The 22577-nt window shown below is 36.4% G+C and overlaps 2 protein-coding genes across 2 annotated transcripts in view; both read left to right on the plus strand.

The window, feature by feature from the left end:
• Nucleotides 1-620: 620 nt before the first annotated feature.
• nipsnap1 (nipsnap homolog 1 (C. elegans)) lies at nucleotides 621-13910 on the plus strand. Its single transcript, XM_008417887.2, has 11 exons — nucleotides 621-656; nucleotides 2854-2939; nucleotides 5742-5869; nucleotides 6466-6511; nucleotides 8292-8386; nucleotides 8769-8839; nucleotides 8943-9083; nucleotides 10038-10069; nucleotides 10185-10279; nucleotides 11897-11980; nucleotides 13303-13910. Exons 1-11 carry the CDS (start codon nucleotides 636-638, stop codon nucleotides 13365-13367), a joined length of 864 nt encoding a protein of 287 aa, XP_008416109.2. The 5' UTR covers nucleotides 621-635; the 3' UTR covers nucleotides 13368-13910.
• Nucleotides 13911-14325: 415 nt separating this feature from the next.
• The window catches only part of castor1 (cytosolic arginine sensor for mTORC1 subunit 1), a 41074-nt gene continuing 32822 nt past the window's right edge, over nucleotides 14326-22577 (plus strand). Inside the window, exons 1-2 of the mRNA XM_008417888.2 lie at nucleotides 14326-14669; nucleotides 21065-21135. Of these exons, the coding sequence (XP_008416110.2) occupies nucleotides 14557-14669; nucleotides 21065-21135 (184 nt within the window). The 5' untranslated portion in view covers nucleotides 14326-14556. The remainder of the gene's footprint in view (nucleotides 14670-21064; nucleotides 21136-22577) is intronic.

Genomic DNA, 22577 nt, shown 5'->3' on the forward strand with positions numbered 1-22577 from the left:
AGGATGAAAGATTTTTAAAAAAAACTTGAGATCTGAGTCAAGATGATGGCAGTATGAATAAAATTAGCTGTAGTTTGTTAGGTTAACAAGTAAAGTACGCTGCTGTTGGAGCGTAGAAAGTACAGAAAGTTCATCATTTTAGGTCTCTTAATAAACAGCATTTCCTAAATTAGTGCTTCAATTTGCACAGCTGGGTTTGAAAAGGTAACATGATCAGTTATATCATACTCACCTGCTACTTTTTATTGCTTAGTAAGCATGTTGTTTGTTGCTTTGCATGTCAGAAAATGTCTATATGTTTCATATGTATCCCAAGAGATATGTTTTTCATAAGTGAACAATTTTCTAGCATCTAGAATTTAACTTATATTGTGCTGTTAGTACCTGTCCAATTTGAAAGATTAACAATTCAATATAAAGTAAATGTGTTTCTATTCGTCAGTGCAGTGTAAAAATGTTAATTTATTTAGCTTTTTGCCAGCAAAAAAAAGTTATTAAAAACATGTTTGTGCAAATCCAGACTATTGATTCTAATCTTTGTGACTTCTGTTTGTCACCAGATCAATAGAAGCCCCATCCGGGTCGATGGGAGCAACGAGATCCTTCAGTCTGTTCAAGAAAACCAAAATTCAGTCATGGAGACATTAAAACTTTCAGTAAGTGACACATTTTACCACTTTTTTTTCGGGCTTTTTTGCAATAGACAAAGACGAACCGATCATTACATCTGTCACTTTCTAGGACATTCCAGTCAACCAGGATTTCGAAGACTTGTATAAAGCAGTGAAAGAAATATTCCTAATGCTCAGAGTAAAACATGGAGGCGCATACTCAGAAAAGCATTATCTTGAAAATTGCTACTGTAATTGCTGTACTTATTTGCCAGCAAAAAGCTAGGAAGTCTGTTCAATGTAACAGATGAAAAGGATAAAATCTTAAAGAAAAGTAATTTTTTTATGAAGATTAATTTCTTTTACGAACTATGCCTCAGATTGAAATAATTACGTCTAGTTAAATCCCAAGTCACTTTAATATAAAGGTGAAAGAAATAAATGACATTTCTTCAGTGCACCAAGCGTATCATCCACAAAGTCTCTGAAATTGGGCAGGTATTGAGGATGATTCTTTTTAGATATGATATGATCTGATTTGATGTTATATAATGCAGGTGGGTAGAAATGATGGAGAGGATCAGAGAGCACTGCATTGTGTTTGAAAAGAAGTGAAAGTGGGTTGCACAAAAAGGATTTAAGTACAGCGTGACTAGTTTAACAGAAAAATCCAGCTATGAAAGAACCACTGTCCGCCGTTAGGTAACAGGTTTGTTTACAGCAGCAAGACAAACTCAAACTGCGGTAGATACAGAAAAATGTCACTTTGGATGCATGTAACTCCCCCACACACTCAGGCGCCCCAAAAATGAACTCCAAGCCAGATATTTTTGTTTAAATATCTGATAAATACAACTAAAAAGCTGGATATTTGAATTGTTTTGCCATGTTAGGGGATCACATGAGGTGTAAAAATTACATAACTGTTCAATATATTTTTTGTGGTAGACAGCAAAGGGAACGGATGGCATAATGTGATGATCTATTACTCAAGAAAATACCACTGAACATATAACTGAGTTAATTCTTTAAAGAGAGAAAAGACAGAATAAAATTAATCTAATCTAAATGACGTTAGTTTTAGGTCAATTAGTGATCTAAAACGTTGCTCTGTGGTTTTGACCTTTTCAGATCTGTTTATTTATATCGTATTTTAGTTACATTCATAACAAAAGCTGGTAAATACATTTTTTAAAAAGCATAAAAGAACAATGCACAAGGAAATTTGCAGTTTATTTTCTGACTAAATTTTAATGACATGCGCCTTTTGATAATAATGTAATTAATAAAAAGATAAATAGAGACAGAATGTTTTGCTGGGTTACACAATCACCTGTCAAAAGACTTTAAAAAATGATGGTACTGTCAGTTTTTTGATACAATTGACAAACCTTGGTGACAATAAAAAGTATTAGGCTAATGCAGTTACAGAAAATTACAAATGTTAGCTTTGTTAACCAACAAAGTCTCAAAGTGTATTTACAGTCACAGGAGAGAAAACCTGCACTGAGTCATGAAACACATCTGGTGTAGCTGTGAAGCCTGTGGACACAATATGATGACTCTGCATAGCTTCCAGTGACTTATTTATCTATTTGACAGAAGATGGAAGAGGATTCATTCTGGAATGTGTCGGCATGCTGAATGCTGTCTGCTGAAATTCAGGCAATGTCAGCAACTGAATGAAGGGTAACAAACTGACTATTCTGTACCGTCTCAGTCAAAATGCCTCGTTTCAGCCAGAAAGAGTGAAAAGTGACAAATCTAAGAAGGGAAAAAAAAAAAACCAGCTGCTTGATTGCTTAGTGACGCAAGGCCTTTAAAACTTGAAGTTTTTACCCTTTGCTTTCAAAAGATTGAAGAAAAAGCTAGCATTGGCCATCTATTGTCCTTTGGAGATGTTTTTTTCTTTCACACAAAGTGTGTCAACACCTTTAGAGATTCCTAAATGTTTTTTTTTTTAAGTAATATCAAAACTGATGCAATTACAAGATGTCAACCTGTACACAATCTACATGTAAACCTGCTCTTTGCCTCAACCTGCACCTCTCTCAGACCCTATCAGCAGGTCGAGTTTGCACATTGGATCGCAGAGTCACGCATGTTTTTAACCTCTGGAGGGCAAAAACATATCAGCGGTTTTCAACCCATCTGATTGCCTGTCAATTCACCTCACAGTAGCAGAGGTAAACATTAACCAGCAGGGAATGCCTGAGCGTCAGACAACTGTTTCGCTTTCCAGAGGAACATGGCGGTGAGCTGCAGATCTGTGCAGAGAGCAGGACACGTTCCGTACAGGTGCTCTGTCTACTTACACCAAGCCTCCAGGTACGTTTGTTTTATCTTTATTTTCATCCTTTCAAACTGGACGATGAACATTGTAAGCTGTTAGTCAGGAGATTTTTCAGTTTGTAAGCAAAACCATGAACTTGTTAAAAGTTGGAAAACATCTTATTATGTTTATCTACTACCATTCAGAAACATCATTTATGTTCTTTTTCTTTGTTTTGAGTTAAGATCATGAAAATCACCCCAAAACTATAATTGTGACTTTAGACTCTAATAGCACACTGTTAGAAATCCACAAGTTTTATCTCAGTATTTGACTTTTGAAAATCTCTTATCTATGATTAATATCAATTTGTATTATTAAAAATAAGTCCTAAATGTTATCTCATACCCATTTGCTAACCTGCTTTAATGATTTGCTAGACCTCTGAACCTTGTACTGTAAAAGCACACTACACGCACATTTAGGGCCTCCATCAGCATTGATTTCTGCTCTGACTGAAAAAAACATAACTTATGTTTTTGTTGAAAAATTCATGGAACATTTTGTGGTTAATCGTACCTCCTAATTAAAGTCTTCAGCCCACAATGTTACTAAATGAGGAGTTTCATTGACCCTGGAAGTTTGAGGGTTTTAGAAAGCCTTAAAATGTGTTCATGCACTAACAGATGGCTTTCAAAAAGCACAAAATGGAACCAGCTCTCCCTAATCCATATGTGTGGGGGATATATCACTCACTCTTCCTGTGACATTTCAAATCCTTTGCAAAAGCCAGAAAGTGAGGTTAATTGAAGCAGTTTTGAAAGGATTTAGACATCATGAGTTTATAAAAAGCAACAAAAGTCACTGAATTGGAGGTTAAGATGAATGTCACAGGCCTGTTTAATATTGGATATGATTATTTTGTATTAATACAAATTTAGATTTTTAGTTTCAATATAACTAAAATATAGTTATATATTTTAGTTATATATATATATATATATATATATATAAAAGAAAAAGAAACTTTTCATTTTCTTTTAAAGAACACCAAAAAGATACCTACAGCTTATGTAAACATGATTAATAATATAATTTTCAGACTGTGGTGTTTCCCATAATACAGTTTGCATTTTGTTAAGCTAACATGTTTCTTGGGTTACGGCAGAAAAATTCCCCCATACATTAGCAGCACATGCAGTACAACAGATGTGCAAAATTAGTGTTGGCAATTAATTTAAAGGAAATACAAACCATCTGGAAATGAAAATAAAAGGTTAGTGACTGTTGATGTCACATTTGAATTTGCAATTTTACTTTCACTGAAACATTGTCTTTTATACTTTTGATCAAATTAAGTAATTCACATTTATTAATATAAAGATAATGACTGTTTAGCCACATCCTTCAATTAAACTTGAAGCTTCAACAGATATGCATTTTTGGTGGCATAACATCACATACAAAGACATTATTCAAAACATAACCAAACATAATTACTATACTTCTGCTACAAGACTGTTATTTTTCTATTTCTTTTGTATTACAAGAAATTGAACTTGTAGTAATTTAACTCTGTTAAGAACATTTCAAAATAGAAATGCAAGGAAGGTTTGCGATAGTTTTATGCTGCATTTTAACTTATCTAAAAACATTTGTCTAGAACAGTCTTTCTCAACCGTTAGTCCCCGGACCACTGGTGGTCCGCGGGCGCCCCTAATGGTCCGCGGGGTACTGCATGTAAAGGACCGTTTATTTTCTGTGACGTGAGCTCGTGCGACGCTACAGCTAGCTTACCAAAGGATTGTGTTGAAAATAATAATGGAAAACTGGCTTAAACTTAAGTTTATTTGTCGTTCACTATTGGATTCCTTTGAACGGCTCTATGCGGTTAGCAGTAGGACTTAGTTCATCATCTTCTTTGGTTTTTATAATGCTCTGCTTACACATCTACAGCTATTGTTATTTTTATTGAATTAAAAATGATTAAATTAAATTGATTAAATACAATAAACAAATACCATTGATAGAAATCAGTTTTACTAAGTATATACTAATCAGTAGTATCAGTATTTCTATCAATGGGTGGATTATTTTTATATTCACTGGTGCAGAAAATGATTTTTTTGGTTCTGCTAAAGCAACTTAAGTCTATTTTTGTGCTTCTAAATCACAAATAACCCTAAACGTTATTAATGCTCACAACACTCGATAAAGAACAACTTCTGTTTTTTTTTTATTTCTTTATGTTTGACAAGCTTAGACTCCACACTTTCAGAATGTATAAATAACTCAAAATGCCCAAGTAGACTGTTCATGGTTTTGTCGTGCTCAATCACATTTACCAAAAAGCACGACTCTTAGTAGGATGAAAACAAGAAACAACTATATGTGAGTTAAGAGACTACTATTTTCATTTCAGGTTGCATTATATATTAAGATGTGTTGTGGGGCAATTTAGGTTATGTGGTCCGTGACTTGAGTGTTAAATGGGTTAAGGGCTCCTCAGCCTGAAAAAGTATTGGTCTAGCAGTTTAACTAAATACTTTTTATTCAAAACTTACTGCTACTAGTAATCAGAATCTGATTTGAGTTTCTCAGGATTAAAGTAAATATTTCCCACACATCTATCCAGTGGGTGAATACAAGTTTTATGCTGCACTCAACCCACTCCCTGATACACTATGCATATTTTTCATTTCAGACGATAACAGCATGACTATATTTTACCCCATGTATCATGACATTTCCTACAATCCTTTGAGTTGTGTTTTTTTTTATTATTATTTGAAAATTTCTCTATGTTAATGGTTGTTCTTTGCGCTTTTGTTTGCTTCTTTCATCTCGTCTCTGTGTAGGAGGTTTTCAGAAAGCAGCGACAAAGGCTGGTTCCGCTCCTTATTTGTGCACAAGGTGGATGCGAGGAAAGATGCCCACTCCAACCTGCTGTCAAAGAAAGAGACCAGCAACCTGTATAAAATCCAGTGTAGGCACACAGTATTTTACTAACATACAAAGAAAGGGTTATTGGCTTTAAATGTGGGGTTACTGAGGTTCAAAGACGTGAAAAATACAAAAAGAGGATTTCTGTTTTTTTGTCTATTTAGCCACATATCTCTACAGAAAACAGCTAAATAAATTATGTTTGTTTAAATCCAGTCTGTGCTGAACCACAGGGACCTGTGAGAGCAAACTGAAATTTTCATTACACATGCACAGGAAGCGGGCGGCTACCAAGTTGATAACATGATGTATCAATTTTATACCTTTTTATGACATCAGAAAAAAATAGTCTTTTCTTTAGAGTCTGAGATCATAACTGTGTCTGTCTCCTGAGAAGAAATTACAATTTTTCCCCAGACTTTGATCTTTTATGCAGCGTACATCATGCTGTACAGAGATTTCAATTGGAACATTCTATCAGCCATAGCCTATAACCTTGTGCCAGTGAAACAGCTTTGTATATAAAGTCTGCTGAATTGAGGTGTGAAATTACTTTGTTGGAGAATTTGATTGTGTATTTTAAAAGAAAACACAAGCTTTGATAACTACGTCTCTCTTTTCTTTTCTTCTTTTGTCAAGTTCACAACGTCAAACCCGAGTGCCTGGATGAGTACAACAACCTGGAGTGAGTGTTACCTGCAGTGAAATATTACTTTTATTAACTTCGCTTTCCTTCTCGTGTTTTTTGTCATATATTTTATGGGGATTTTTTCTTACTTTTTCAATATATTGTGTCAAACTGTGTTGTCAGTTTAACCTTTGAAGAATGGAGAGCTATGAAGCAGTTGAAGATGGCAATAGATTTGCACTCCTGCATAATGTTTACTGAGGTTTCAATGACTTATTTGCTAGTGACAGGGTTTGGTTTCAAATGATTGTTAGGAAAGGCCAGATGATGCAAATTTTAGAGATCTATAAATAGCCTGACTGTATAGACGTTGGCCTCAGCAATGAGAAAACTGTGGACTCTTCTAAATTGCTGCTTTGCACCGGGAGATTTAAAATTATGAATACAGGAGAAGATAGCAAAGTAGTTTTTTTTGTTGTTTATGGTCTAAGCCTTAAAGGAAATCTGCTTGTAAAAGTTGCTTAAAAGACAAATCACCTGCAGAAAGAATTACTAGACGTGATGCATTATGTTTCTGAGCAGCCACAGCAGGCGCAGACATTGCATCCATGAAAAGGTTATCAGGACATTCTCTCCATCAGCAGGATCAATTTAGTGTCACATGTTTGCAAATGAAAACCTTACATATTTGGGAAACATACAATGCCTCGCAAAAAATATTCAGGCCTTTAACTTTTTAACAGTTTGATATGTTACAATCACAAACTCAAGAGCATTTCACTGCAATTTTGTGGTAGACCAACACAAATGTATGAAACCATAATGTTTTAAAATTCTTGGGTTATTCATTTATATTCAAACATCTAAGTCAAGATTTTGTAGAACAAGATTTTGTTGAAATTAAAGCTTCAGGTGTTTTGGGTGAAATAGCTCAAGCTATTTTCAATGGACTTAGATGTTTATGATTTGCCACATATTCTCAATTTGATTTTGGTCTGAACTTTGACAGGGCTATTTTCACAAATGCTTTAATTTATGCAGTTGTAACTCTACCTGGATGTTAGGAGTCATTCTCCTGATAGAAAATTAAACTTTTGAGTTTCTCCAATTTTTTTTAATCTGAGAAGTTTTTATTTTATTTTATTTCCCACAACAGTAAGGACTGCTAATGCAACACTGGCTGCCACAGGATGAATCGCACAGCGTATTTTTGTTTTCTACCTCTTGAGTAGGGATGACACATTCATGTTGTGTGAATCTTGCAGCTAGCTAAATTTATGCAACGTGTGTTTATCAACACCAAACCCTAAAATATTAAGTGATGCGTTTTAAATGATGAAAACATGATGAGTCCACACAACTTTGAATTAATCATGCTTCCGTTTTGTAGAAGTAGACCGTAAACCAATAACCTGTGTTTATTCTGGCCGCTTTTGATTAATTAGGTTGTAAACAAAAGTCAACATCTTAAGGACTGATAGATAACAACAGACACTGTCAATATTTTACCATATCCAAATAGTTTGCTCTTGATACTTACACTGATGGCTAATGAAATTTAAACATTCTTCTTTATTTTTTTTGCCTTTTGTTTTGTTTTGTCTGACACAGAATGAGCTGAGAATGTAAAAAATAACAATTTTTTTCAATTTTTGGAGAATATAATGTTGGTTTGCCTTCAGACAGTTTATTAGATTATGTTTAATAGAAGCGTTTTTGAGTAAGTGGAGTAACTCGCTTTGATATATAATCTAAACAATACTTTATAAATACAAAAAAAAGCTACACAGATTATATGTTTTATACTGTTTATTGATCATTTTTGTGCTGATGGTAGGGCTGAAGTGCAAAGAAGACTCCATCAGGATCAAGATTTCCCATGTGAAGTTGTTGGAAGCTGGAATACCTGGTATGGAGAGCAGGATCAAGCTGGTAAGCTGAAGTGAAAGCTTAAATGGGAACTGACAGAAACCTTATAAGACTCATAAGTTGGATTGATCCTAGATTCTGCAGGAGAAATTTCATTTTTCTGTCTCAGTGCCTCAAACACTTACTTGAAGTGGCTTCACTTTGATCATAATCTGTTTGGCAGAGTGTGACTGAAGCCTGCAGAAGCGCAGATACTTCCGCTGATGAATCGACACATTGTCTTTCTTTCTACATATGATCATTTACAGTTTATGGTGTACATTAGGAGTATTCAGAAAAAAAATGAGAGCTGGAAATGAGATGAAGGTTTTGTATGCCACGGCTGTGTGGGTGGGATGTGCCTTAGTGAAGGGCTACAGTGACATCTGCTGTTCTTGTTGCTCAGTGCATCTGTGGCGATATAGAGGAGGCTATCCAGCTCTGACTGAATGCCTGCAGAAATTAAGAGCCAACAAGGTATGATGTAAGCAGTTTTATTTTCCAACTGTAGCAGACCAACAAATTGTTTCATTTGTCTACATCTTCAAGCTTTTTTTTTTCCAATTAACAACCATTTTAGGAGTACTTGGAGTTCCGGAAAGAGAGGGCTAAAATGTTGATTTCAAGGCAAAATCAGCTTCTTCTGGAGTTTAGCTTTTGGAATGAACCTTTACCAAGAAAAGGACCAAACCTCTATGAACTTCGCACCTACAAGCTCAAGGTAATTTGTGTTGGTGTTGGTCCCTTCAGGTTGCTGCTTGATGTGGAAAACTAAAATAAAATGTTAATTTTCCATTGCGTTTCAGAAGGAAAATTGTAGCCAGATGTTGCTGATTAGATGCACTAGTTGGCAGCAGTTGTGACTTGTTCTTTAAAAGAAAGGCTTAAGCAGTTTTCTGGAGAACACCAGAAAACTACCTATTGAAGACAATGCAGGGATGATCTATACACATCTACAAAAGAATGGGTTCGAAATAAAATGATCAAGGCATTTCAGTGATCCATGCAAAGTTCAAGTTTAACTACAGTTCTGCTGTGGAGGTTTAAGAGAGCTGTGCAGAAATAAAAGTTTGCAAACCTCCAAAAAACTGAAAATATTGAAAACAAAGGTGTACCAAAATGTCTCCAGGACAATGTGAGAGACAGATAATGTCTCATAGGAAACTTAGTTCACGATAAATGTGGTTCTATTGACTCACTGGAAGTAGTTTGTTTTCCTCATGACTGTAATGAGACTAATGAGAACTATTTCCTGATGACTGTGATTATTCACCATTTGCATTCATGCTATTCACATTGAAATTAAATGAATAAATGATTTGTATCGGTTGAAGCTTAATGCGTGAGCTAACCGTTAAGGTAAATTTGTAATCGCTTCTACTACTGTGATTGCTAGTAATCAGACACAAATATGGCCGGATATTGATTGTTGTCTGCACTTTTTCTGAGTCTCCCTGCTGCATTATTTCTATTTTTTCATAGCTGACTCACTGAGTGAGGGAGTCACTTCTTTATTCACAGGAAAGAAAGCAAACAGATCACATCTCACTTGTTCTTGCATGTTGACTCAAGATAGAAAGACATTTTTCCTGATGAAATTACAGACGTATATAAAATATAATCGACATGCATTAATTAAATTAAAGCTGTCTGTCTTTGCTCTTCTGTCTTTCAGCCAGGAACCATGCTTGAATGGGGCAATCGCTGGTAAGACAAGTTTCACTTGCCTGAAACGTGACATCAGGCTCATGAACTGTTTGAGGAATTATTAGATGCGTCTCAGTGAGCAATTCCCTCCTGAAAGTAACCTCTCCCATTACAGGGCAAGGGCAATCAAACACAGACAGGAAAACAATGAGGCAGTGGGAGGGTTCTTCTCCCAGATTGGTGACCTGTATGTTGTTCATCATTTGTGGGGTGAGTCATTTATGATGCTTGCTGTGTATCAAGATATGTTTCAGAGTTTTTGGACGAATCATGAAAGAAAATAATATTAGCAACTATTTTAACTTGTTCGTGGTAAGAGATGTAAATTACGCTCATATCGATTTTAAGCAGATAGTTACACCCAATACATACTTCCTCTAAATATTCATTTATGCTCATGTTTCTGAAGTTTAATGTATGGGCTGATGTCAAACCAAGCAAGGAGTGAACAATTAATTTTCCAAGGTGACTACATAAATAACTATGAATGTTGTTGAGGGTCAGATCATTGGTTGAACTTGATCATTTCCAAAAATATCAGAATTTTATTATAAACTTTAAATATAATTTTAAAGGCTACTGTCAGTGATCACTGCAACGGAATAAGGTGCAACACGCCACGCTGCCAGCTGAGTGCTTGTGAACTTTTGTTATGTGACTGTGCGTAGTTATTTTTTGGAAAAATAAATGTTAACATTTTAAAACAAAAACGTTTTTTCCATGTTTTTGTATGTCATTATGTATTGTAACTGATCGTGTTCATTTAAGCCGTATTGATTGAGAACAGCAGTTTGTTCTCCATTCTATATTTTACTTTTTACTGCCTCACGCAGTTTTAGCACAGTTACCAGGCTGGATGTGGCTTGAAGGTCAAATCTGTAGATCTGAGCTAAGCCCATCTCGCTTATCACAGACTTCAGACAGCTGGGGAGGATACATAATGCTTAATATTTTGTTTACAAGCAACCTTGGAACAAAAGGCATATCCTCACAGATCAACTTACAAACAGTTACACTGTGCATTATATGTGACCCAAGCTCAGCCATGAACAATAGAATAAGCATTAGGATTTGGCTTTGTAGGAGTAACTTTTAAACCCTGAATGTTTCCTCTAATATGTGTACAACCAATGCATTTGTAAGTTTGTCCTGGGTAAATTTGCATACTCTTAGAAAGACTCTGATGGCAATGTTAGCTTATTCCTCAGGATGACTCAAAACTTTAAAAATAAAATCAATTTAAAGAAAAACACTGAGATGGAATGAGAGTCACCTCTGTTTTATTATGCAGTTGGACATTTTTTAGTAATAATAAGTAGTAATGCCCATGTTTTTCTAAAACTTAACATGAGGAGGATTTCTCCTGTTTCTTGCTTATGGCTCATGACAATAGCAGAAACCTATGTTGCAAATTTGGACAAAACAACAATTGTTGGTTCCTCCTTTATAGATATTATCCTTTGATATTCTTTATGTTCCTTTTAAGCTCATGAATCATAAACCGAGACTCTAAATTCTGCATACATTTTTAGCTGCATGTAAACACTTTTTAGGAGAAGTAATGCACTGTTACGATGACTACTGTGGTAAACAGAATATCTAATACTAAAGAATATTTTTGAGTGTTTTGCAACAATCTTTGACAAGCAGATCCAAATATTACTTTTTGGGAATGTTTGTATGGTGATTATTACAGTTATCATAATAAATGGGTGAAAAAAGAGACACATTTTTTCTTTGTTTAAAATGTTTAAATGCACAAATGTCTATTTTTTGATCTACTACAAATTCACTCACGCATAACATAATTGTTTTATGTTTTTATAGCCTATGAAAGCCTTCAATCTAGAGAGGAAACAAGAAACTCTGCCTGGCAGAAAGAGGGCTGGGATGTTAATGTGTATTATACAGGTAAGACAAGTCCAGCAACAATAAGGCTTTTTTAAAAAAAAACTACTAATGATAACAAGTTTTTTTTTCTGTTTTGTGAGTTTACATTTATGTGAAAATATACAATTTACAAAGGTGTCTTTTGTGATAAGAAAAAAAAATCTTGTGTCAGTTTTGGCAAAAACTGGCACAAGATTAATGAAAGTTGATTTCTATTAGATGTGGAGTATGATAAACAGTATTTCAGAAAAATAACATCATACATCACAGAATCAAACCTGTTGGAGGTAGTGAGATGACCTGGAGTTGCTTTACAGCTTTGGATCTGGATGACTCGTCATTGCTAATTGAACCATTAAATTCTCCTATGTCAGAAAATACGGCAGATGAACGTCTGGTCAACAGTTTATGACTTAAAGTTTAAGCTTGCTTAGGTTAGGCAGCAGGACCATCGGTAGTACAGCTGGTGGGATGTTGATGGGTCCAAAAATAACACAATATAGGTTTTGGAGTGGCCTACTCAAAGTTCAAAGTCTAAACTCAAATCCGGTTCAGATGCTGTCTCATGACCTTAAAACAGCTGTTAATGTTTGAACCTTAAAACAATTCTGCAAAGTGCAGAATTACTCAAAAGTAAAAGGAGAGACTCATCGTCAGTTATCACAAGCACTTTGAAGCAGCTGATGCTACCTAGGTTGGCTCATCAGCTGTTATGTTTAGGATGTAATTGCATTTTCAGACAGCGCCACATTGCTTTGAATCAGACGTCTTTCCCTGTTTTAAATGAAGTTGTCATTAAAAATTAAAACATTTTAGGTTGTCAAATCCTCCCTATTTAATCTTAAGATTTGTTCAATGACCTGAAACATATAATTGCAACAAAAAGCAAACAATTTATGCCAACTGGAAGGGGAAATGGAGTTAAAAAACGTTATGAATTACTCTCTACCTTTAATTATAAATGATAAGTATGAATGACAATGAAGGAATGCACTTTCAAATTCTTCAACTTCACCTCAAATCAAATACTATTTATTTCAAACCTGAACATAACGTTGTGTTATTCTAGCTCAATAATACCAAACATGCAAGTCAGCATGTTTCTTATATCAGAAACATTTTGATGGCCACAAATATAAATTTTACCTTGTAATACAAATGTTTGCACCCAAATCTTTTTAAGCATTACTACGGCGGTGAGTTGTATAGTCATTATCTTCCAAAAATGTGTTCCGTAGTGATAAATATTTCAATGATGAAAGAAAATGTTGATTTAAATAGATTCTATTCTCCATTAATTTATCGAGGCCTGTGTCGTAATATGTGTCTCTGTCTGTTCTCAGTGCCTTTGGTGAGGAGCATGGAGGCTAGATTAATGATTCCTACCAAGAGTTCACCTTTACAGTGACACGTTGACTAAAACTACAAGCAACTTGATGACTAAAACTTACCATCATCCTCCCCCAGAGATTAATCAATGGCATGCTGAATGATTTGTGTTGCATCACTATCTTCCTACCTGCACTCCAGCCAGATGTTAAAAATTATACAGTGGTTCATTGTTGGGGGTATTTCAGAATATCTATATTTCCAGACAACTTGTCAATTATTTGGGAAAGCGTGCTTTAAAAACACTGACAAAAGCTTAAAAGGAATTAGATTGACAGGGGCACAGTATGTGTCATTTACGTTTAATTATAAATGTGTAAAAAAATTCTGGGAGTTTTCAAAGTGAAAAACTTTGAATATGAACTATATGCTGATTTGTAAAAGAGTATCTGTGCTCCTCATTATCAACATATCTCAATGTTTGAGATGTGCAGAAAGATCTGGAAACTGCATGTGCAAACTTGTACTTTCTATTATGAATAGTTTTCAAAATAAAAGTTGACTTTTGTGGCGTTTTGAAAACATTGGCAACTCACTTGAATGTACATTCATAAATAAAGCTGAACGGTTTGAAATACGTTAGCGTTGTTCTTTTTAATAACCTGGAAATTAATCAAGTTTAACTTGCAGAAAACAATTGAAAGATATAGTTACCTTTACTTTTTGTTGAAACTTCATTTTTGAACTTAATACACAGGAGTTGATAAACACATATTTAAACTGGTAGCAAACACGAGTACAAATTGTTCCCTTTGGTCTTTATTGTTACTTCCTCTCTAAAGTTTATATATTTATGTGTGTACGCTGCTATTTTATAAAGTAAATAAAATGCGTGTATTGTTTCTGGAAACACATTTCCTTTATTTTGAAATTCCAATACGGAAGTGTTACTTCCGCTCGTTCATCCAAACTTTTCCAAAGCACGTGCGAGTCATTTAAAAGCGTTGACCTGTAGCTTTAACAGGAGGGGGCGTGTCCGCGTAGGGCAGCCCCCTTGCATTTGAATATACAGTAGTTCGGGGAGGCTGCCTTCGTCGCTTGTTTTTTTCGTCCTGTGAGACGAGCCTAGCGGGACGTGGGGGTGTACATCGGTCGGTAACGCTCCTCACTCAGGACCATATATAACATTTGAATGACATCGTCCAGCTAGAGAGACGCTTTAAACGCTAAAAGACGAGCGGAGAGAGAACTGCTCGTTAGCAAGAAATATGGACTTGCAAATACTGGATCACAGACTCCGGGTCACCAGCATATCCAAGAACGGGCTGGTCAATTACACTCACCCTCTAATAAAACTGATATTTCTCCGCAACAGGACGCGGTAAGTAGGCTTCCTGCTCTGGCCAGATGGTTGTGAATCAGTCTGGTAATCCAGTTCGGATACATACAGCGCCTGCTCATTCACTGGGTGGCCGAGCCATTGTTGGGTTGTTTGCCTGTGCATGTCTCACTCTGCAGCTACGGTAGGGATGATGAACTGCAGTGCATGAAGCTGTTGACTTCAGGGAAGTGTATTTTCTCACATGGGTGCAATTTGGAGAAAAACTAGCAGTTGTTTAATATCAACATTGCTCATTTTTGTACTTTCGTTTCCTGTAAAACATTTCTGTGACTGCATCCTGCTTCATCTGTAGGTGTGATCTGAAAGTTACCAAAAAAAAACCAACATTTTTTTTTTTGCCCTCCAACACAATCTTGACCTTTTAGACTCCTAACCCACATCCATTTTTGAAGTTGTTTACATCTCATGATTTCAGATAATCCCTGGAAATCCAGATGTTGTTATGTAATTGTCTAGTTCTCTGGCTGCCCCACATGTGCATGGATAGAGGAAGAGCTCTACATGTACTGCTCTGTCACTAAGCTGATGAGAACATGCAAACAAAAATAAGGAACATGTATCTCACTGTTGTCACAAATCTACTGCTTGCTGTTAAAATTTCACACCGTTGTAAAACGTCTTGCAGCATTCATAGCCCTGGAACCGTCTCACTTTTTTTTGTTATAATCACAATTTTCTAATGTATTGGTATTTCATGACATAAACAGACCACCATATAGTTGCAGAAGTGTGACGCAAGAAGAAAATGTTGCATATTTTTCTGTTTCCTGTAAGCTGCAAAATGGAGTGTGCATTCGTCATCTCAGCTGCCCTGAGTCAATATTTTTGCTTTTGCATCTATGGGCTATGAGCTTTTTCTATCTAGAGACAGAAATGTTGGCACATTCGTTTTTGCAAAATAAGTCTGGTCAGTAAGTGTGAACATTAATTTTCTTGTCGTTCTACAAATGTGCTGTTGGATGCAGGACTGGACTTTGACTGGGACATATGAATGAACATGTCTTGATAGCTTTGCAGTCKATCCAAACTCTTTATTATTATTATTATTTTCAGATGATGCACAGAAAAGTCTGCAGTGAGATTTTCAAAACTAGCTTCATCTCCCAACTCTTCTTTAACCATCTGTGCCACTCATGTGGCTGTGATGGTTTTAAGCCTGTCACAATAACACATTTTGCTTAGCGATAATTTGTCCCAGAAGTTATTGCAATAAACAATAATATTGGTGTTTGCAGTAATATAAAGGCAATGGAATAATAAAGCAAATACACCCTTGCATTATTATGCAAAGTGTTCATTAAAGTTCATTCATTTCTAATGAAGATTTAACACTGAAATTGGAAGATATTTTAAATATCCAAAATAAATAAATAAATAAAACAACCAAAACAATAAATAAAATGTTTACTGAAGTCTCTGTAAATAATAAAAAGAGGCTTGAGACCAGTGCACCAGACTGAAGCCTTTTGACTTTGGTAGATAGAAACAGAGAGAAAGACAAGAAAAACAAACTATGCAAATGGGAATTAGAGATTGTTTTAATTTATCATGTGATTAATTGATCTATTGCTTATTACGACATATGCTTTAAATTAAAATGTAAAGCACGTGAACTTGTACTTTGAGACACTTCTCTGTGTGTCTGTTCAGACCTTGCTGTCTCCTGCCGTTGAGTCATAGTGTTGAGTAATAAACTAAGTTTTAACATGTGTGTAATAAATAAACTTGCCAAAAAGGCATGATCCAAGATTTATGACATATCATTTTGCTCTCTGAAGTTTTCTCTTGGCTGTATGATGAATGCAGTGCTGCCCCCCACCTCACTCCCTCAGCTGGCTGAAATACACCTTTTCAAATGCAAAGAATATGCACAATCCTTATAGTGTTGCTATCAACTTAGAAAATGCTGTACATTTCTACAGAATTTTACAGCATAAATGCTATGATATGAGGAAGGTTATTATAGGGACATGCTAAATGCATTGGCCCAGAACTAACCAGTAAAATCATTCTTGCCTACTTCCGTGAATTTCCACAGGCCTCTATTTTGTTGTTCTCTCTCTTTCTTAACATGTTGTTGTGTACTTTGATGTTACATCATCGCACGTCTACAGTGGATGTGTTTTGCCTTGCTTTTCCTGTTCTTATTGTGTACTGTTAGTTTCTCCTCTCCTTGTAAAGCTACATTTGATTTGAAAAGGGAGGAGTGCTGGAGAAAGTTGAGCATAAACAAGCCCGGTTTTGGCTTGAATGGCTCTCCCCCCCCCTCCTCCTTCCAGGCCTTCCTCTATTCATTAAAGAACAGCTCCCTGGCCCGAACACAGTGGGTTTGACAGCAGTTCTGAGAGGAATTTTAATGAGTGGATCTCTGACAGCGTTTCAAATTGCATATTATTACATCGTAGATCTTCCTTAAACATCCATTACAAGAGGAGTTTTGGCACAGACTGAGGATTAAACTACAGTAGCTATATTTACTTTGCCACTAATATTTAAAAAAGAAATATCAATAATGGATCTAATCCTTTCACAAAGTCTGGCAAAGCATTCATTATGCAGTTTTTGCTTGTAGTCTTGCATTGTCCTTTTTAGGTGGGGTTATTATCACAGCCCAGTATGTTGGTGTCTCTGCATTGTGGATGTAGCCCTGCAGGCGCTACACCGTTCTCCTTTCTTCTGTTCAGCTGCTAAGGCTTGGAACAATGAGTCAGCTGAGCGAGAAACCCAGTTTTTCACATCTCTGCTTGAGTGATCTTCTAAAGTTGGGGCTCTCGCTCCACTTTATGCTCTCACTGCCCAACCCTAATCAAGGCTACATGCGTTATTTTGTATGAATTAGACATAAGCCAGAGGTTTCTCCAGCTCAACAAATCAGTGAGTTAACCCCTCCCAACTCAATCAATCAATCACATTTTATTTGTATAGCACATTTCAGCAGCAAGGCATTTCAAGGTGCTTTACATAATTAAAGAAAAAATTTATTAATTTTTTATTAATGCCACTGTATGTGGCATTAATAAATAGATAAAAATATTAAAAACATCGAAGACATCAAACTGTTGCTGTACACTGCCCATCAGCAGGCTTAAAGACAGATCCCAAACCTGTCCACTTGTTAAGTTTGTTTTTCTGAATGTATTGATAGTAAAAACAAATAACATTTCTTGCAATTACCACTTGCAAATTATTACTAGACTTATTTAATAACAGTGTAAACAAGAAGTTTGGATATGCTGCAGAAAAATAATACACTTGTATTGTCTGACATTGAAGCTGCAGCATATGTAACTTTTATAAAAATGTTCCTGGTCAGAAATGGCCAGTAAGAGCCAGAGGAGGGTCTTAGTATTGTCACACTCATGTACATGCTGCTCACAGGCTCAAGATTTCTGATTTTGCTGCTAATGGTGGAGAAACCATCTAATGTTAGGAAAACTATTTATCTGCGGTCATCAACGGATAAATAGCGTTTCCCTTCCCTCCTGCTGTGCTGCAGCTCCTCCTTCACACCGTAACCTGACATCAGTGCTCAGACTAGTTAGCATGGCCAGCAACGACGGCAGATAAATAGCTTTTCTGTAATGTTAGGTTGTTTCTCCATTAGCATAGTTGAAGCAAACCGGCAATCTTGAGGTTGTACATGCTGTGTGAGCAGCGCTTACACAAATGTGTTTGACATTTCTCAGTCATTCCTTCTGGCTCTGATTGGTTGTTTCTGACTGGAAGCGATACATTTCTGGAGATGGCAGTAGGACGACAGGGAGGAGCTCAGTTTTTATTTTATTTTTCTCCACAGACTTCCTGTCTCACATTATATGTTTTATCAAAAATGCAAAAAAAAAAAAAACATTTATCTCCTACTTCTTTAAATCAGATTCCTATTTTGTTTTTGTTCCCATTTTAGGTCAATTAAGATTAAAATATGTTTAAAATCTATTATGCCCAAATAATGAGCAAGGAGGAGCATTGTTCTTTTTGCTTTCTTCAAAGTCAGACGTTAACATACACCAACGCCGCCATTTCTTTAAAAACATTGTAATCCCAGATGATGATGCAATGGCTTTGTTGGCTTCTGATTTTAAGGCAACACCTCAAACACATTTCTTTGTGGTGTGACTTTATATAAAAAAAAATGATAGACCTCAAACAAACTATGCAAAAGGAAGTAAAATGTTAAGAAGTTAAGAGAACTTTGCCATCATCTGATGATGTGTTGGCTAAGTTTAATTTCTTATATTTTGCATCAGTTTTCTCCTCTCATCATGTTTTCTCAGCTGGAATGTCGGTTGTAACCCCCCCCCCCACCAACACCACCAGCCGCCCTCGGCCAACAGCCCTACTGCCACCCGTTGCTTCGTGCGGCTGGATCAAAGTCCAGAGTCTTGTGTGCTTTGGTTGTCATCTCCGCTCCGTCTCTACCTGGAGCTTTCTTCATCTCTTTAGGTTATTTTCCTTCCTGCATCCGAGGAAGGAGCTTATTTTTCCAGCTCATTACCACCGACAATCACGCTGGGGCGGTGTATTAGAGCGCTCCGCTAACATTGGTAGCTCCACAACACTTGAAAGAGGCTGCGCCTCATCACAGATCCTCCATGTTTCTTCGTTTACTGAGTTTTATTTTCTCCTTGAAGCTAAAATTGTCTTTCAGAAGAAAATCTCTTGAAGATTCGTTGCAAAACTCACAGTCTGGTTCTGGTCCTCCTCAGTATAAGGTGCTGTGAAATATTTGTCCTCTTACAAATTGTCTTTTGTTCTTTCTTCTCTTGACACCCTTTTAAATCTTTCAGACAAAGATGACTGAAGTAAATGCAAAATGGAATTTTCAAGGCTGCAAAGTTCAGCATTCATAATTCAACATGAAAAAAGAGACTGAGCAAAAAAAAATAGCATCGATGAGAGCGTCACTAAGCTAAATAAAAAAAAAGGCTCGTGTCTGTGGCTCATCAAGTTCACAGAGGGCACAGAGTGTGGTGGAGGTCAGGTGTCAAACAGAATGAATATGCCTTACTGGAGTCCATGTCAACATGAACTCTTCAAAATGCCTTGGCATATTAAATTAAACTTTTGTGAACTCTCTTACTTCACCAGACACAGAGAAAACGTTTTTCAAGCTCCAGGCCTAAAGCCTAAAGAAAACCTGAGGGGTGAACTAAAGATGGGAGAAAACTGAGAACTCTGTATGATGACTCTAGACAAATGATCAAAGATCCTTTTCTCTTCACATGATGCATGACCAAACAGTTGCAGGTTCAATATTCTGTGAATGGACAAATGTATATTTTTACAGATTTGCTATTAAAAACCAATACTAATTGTAAGTAATTGCAATCTTTTGAAGCAATGAAGAGGATTGCAGTCAGGAAAAGTTGTAAGGTCTTTTTTTGCTGTGTTCCTCTTTATTTGGTAATAAACTGATTCCTCTCTTATCTATCTAATCTGTACTTTGCAAACAGGAAACCAAACAGATGTGGTTCCTTGACGTTGCTTGACAACAAAAAGTGAACATACTGTATTGCCTTTACTTCGCTTGTTTGACTCGCTCATGCAGGGTTGTTGCACCTGCAGGAAACTGCGAGCTGCGGAAGGTGAAGGTTCATCAGGAAGCGAGAAGGCCTTTCTAACACAATGGGCTGGCGGAGCCTGCTAGCACAGCTGGCAGTTACTGTTGCAGTGTTTTCTCTCTGTGTCTCTCCCTCTTTGTCTCTCAGTGGTGTTATTGTCCAATCCCATGGCAGGGATTGGTTTTTGCTGAGTCAGGAGTTTTTGCTCTTGCACTCAGGCGTCAGCTCTAATGGCTTTTGCAGGCTGATCTGCTGAGGAGGAAGGTGTTTCCTCAGAGGGATACCATGAAGCAGGAAAATGTGATACTTCCTGTGGATGAAATGTCTGCCCTACAGATGTGACTTTTCATTCACAAATTAAAAGCCTTGCTTAAGTTGGTAACTTGCATTTTTCTAGAGTTATAACGACAAACCATTTCTCTTAGCCACTCTTAAAAATAGGAGAACTTTTGCATAAGTTCTGAACTGCTTAAACATGACCTATGTGGTCTTTTGTGTCCAGTGGTTTGGGTAATACGGGCTTCTTCGACATTCTCATAAATGCTAAATTAGCTTAGATTTTAGGCTTAGTTTTAAAGGTCAAATCAAAACTCGGAACTATTTTTCTTGAACTGTTTTCAGCTGTTTGTTTTGCTAAGTCTAGGGCCCTGTTCACGCAGAGACCAGATTAGGTGTGTCCGCAAATATTTCTTGTCATTTAGGTTGTGTGTCAACAGGACTCTGATGAACAGCATAACATTGCTATCTAACTCTCTAGTTTGTCATGCTCATTTTATTAATTATGATTTTTTTTGCCTTCCTTCTCTATTCCAGATGCAAGTTTTTTAGCCTGACAGAAACACCTGAGAACTACACAGTCGTCCTTGATGAAGAAGGATTTAAAGGTAAAATATAGCTATGCATAAACGTGTAAAGGTAATTTAGAACTTCATCTTGATTCACAGGCTGGGCTGGGAGAGCAACCTGTAGGAAATCCATCATTCTAGCTCCTTAGCATTGCTAAGGCCAATAGCACAAAAACAGACATTTGTCATATTCATTTAAGTGATTTAATGTTTGACTTTCTGCCCAGAACATTTCATACTTCACTAGAACCTCACGTGCAGAACTTAGGACTCATATTTTTCTCCTTAAGCAGAATTTTTATGTATCTGATGGGCAAATAAGAACAATGTTTCTGCCCGATATCTTTTGTCAGGAGCAAAGATGGTTTCTTGATGTTCCTAATATTCCTCAAAAGGTTTAGCAAGAATTTGTCAGAGTAAAAACTAACACTTAAAGTAAAGAGAAGGAATGTGCTACCTGTTCCTAACGCTGCCTCTTTTTTCTTAAAAGGATAACATAGTTTTCTGCCTGAAGGAACGCTGAGATCAAGCACATTTCTCAGTTTCTGAGTGATTCTTTCTTTCAGTATTTTACCTCAAAGTGTATGATGGCACTTTTTTAGAGATGTGATTGACAAATAGATGTTTTGTTTAGATTAACGTGTTCTCCATTGCTGTACCCGCTGATGCAGATGTTGAAGGCATCCATTGCCTTCAGGGTTTTCTTGTTCTGAGTGCCTATTTTAGGAGCTAAGAGTTGGTGTGTTGAGAAGCCACAAGGGGCTGTCTGTGGAAAAATTATGCCAACTAGAGCAAAGGCTCTTTGAAGGGGAGGAAAGAAGAAGGAGCATTCACAGTCAGATGCTGTTCGGTAATGTTTTTAGTAAGGCTGACCCGTACTGAAACTTCCTGGTTGACCAGCAGTATCAAATTAAACCAAGCAATTGTTTATTTCCTCTCATTTCAAAATACATATTTAATTCTGCACACTGCTGTAAAAACATGGTGGTCCAAATTTACAGAAAACGAGACTTTCTAGCATTTTTTAAGTGATGCAGAATATTCTTTTGTGGTGCGCTATTAATCTCTATGTAAATATATTTGTTTTTTAAAATGTCTTAATTTTACATAGCTTCTCTGTACCTGCCCTAAGCAGTTGTCTTGATCTTGTTTCCTTTCTATGTTTTACTTCACGTTTCCTAAGTAAACATATTTCAGTTATGACTATCCAGCTTTAGAATCTTAGGAATTTACATTATTAAGATTTGCCTTCAAAAATCCTCTTAATGACCTATTAACATGTCTGAATAGATAACAGATACTGAATACTGCATACTGGTGCTTGGTCTCAGTTTACAGCCTTCCTGACTGGTGTTGGCACTGTGGCCCGTCTTCAGCATGATATATTCTTGTGCTGCTTTTGTGATATAAATAGTGGGAGTTTTTTAGCCCTCTGCCCTCAGGGGGAAGATGGAAGATAGCATGTCTGTTAGGAGTGGTAG

The sequence above is a fragment of the Poecilia reticulata genome, linkage group LG9 (assembly GCF_000633615.1).
Source record: "Poecilia reticulata strain Guanapo linkage group LG9, Guppy_female_1.0+MT, whole genome shotgun sequence".
NCBI classification, from domain to species: Eukaryota; Metazoa; Chordata; class Actinopteri; order Cyprinodontiformes; family Poeciliidae; genus Poecilia; species Poecilia reticulata.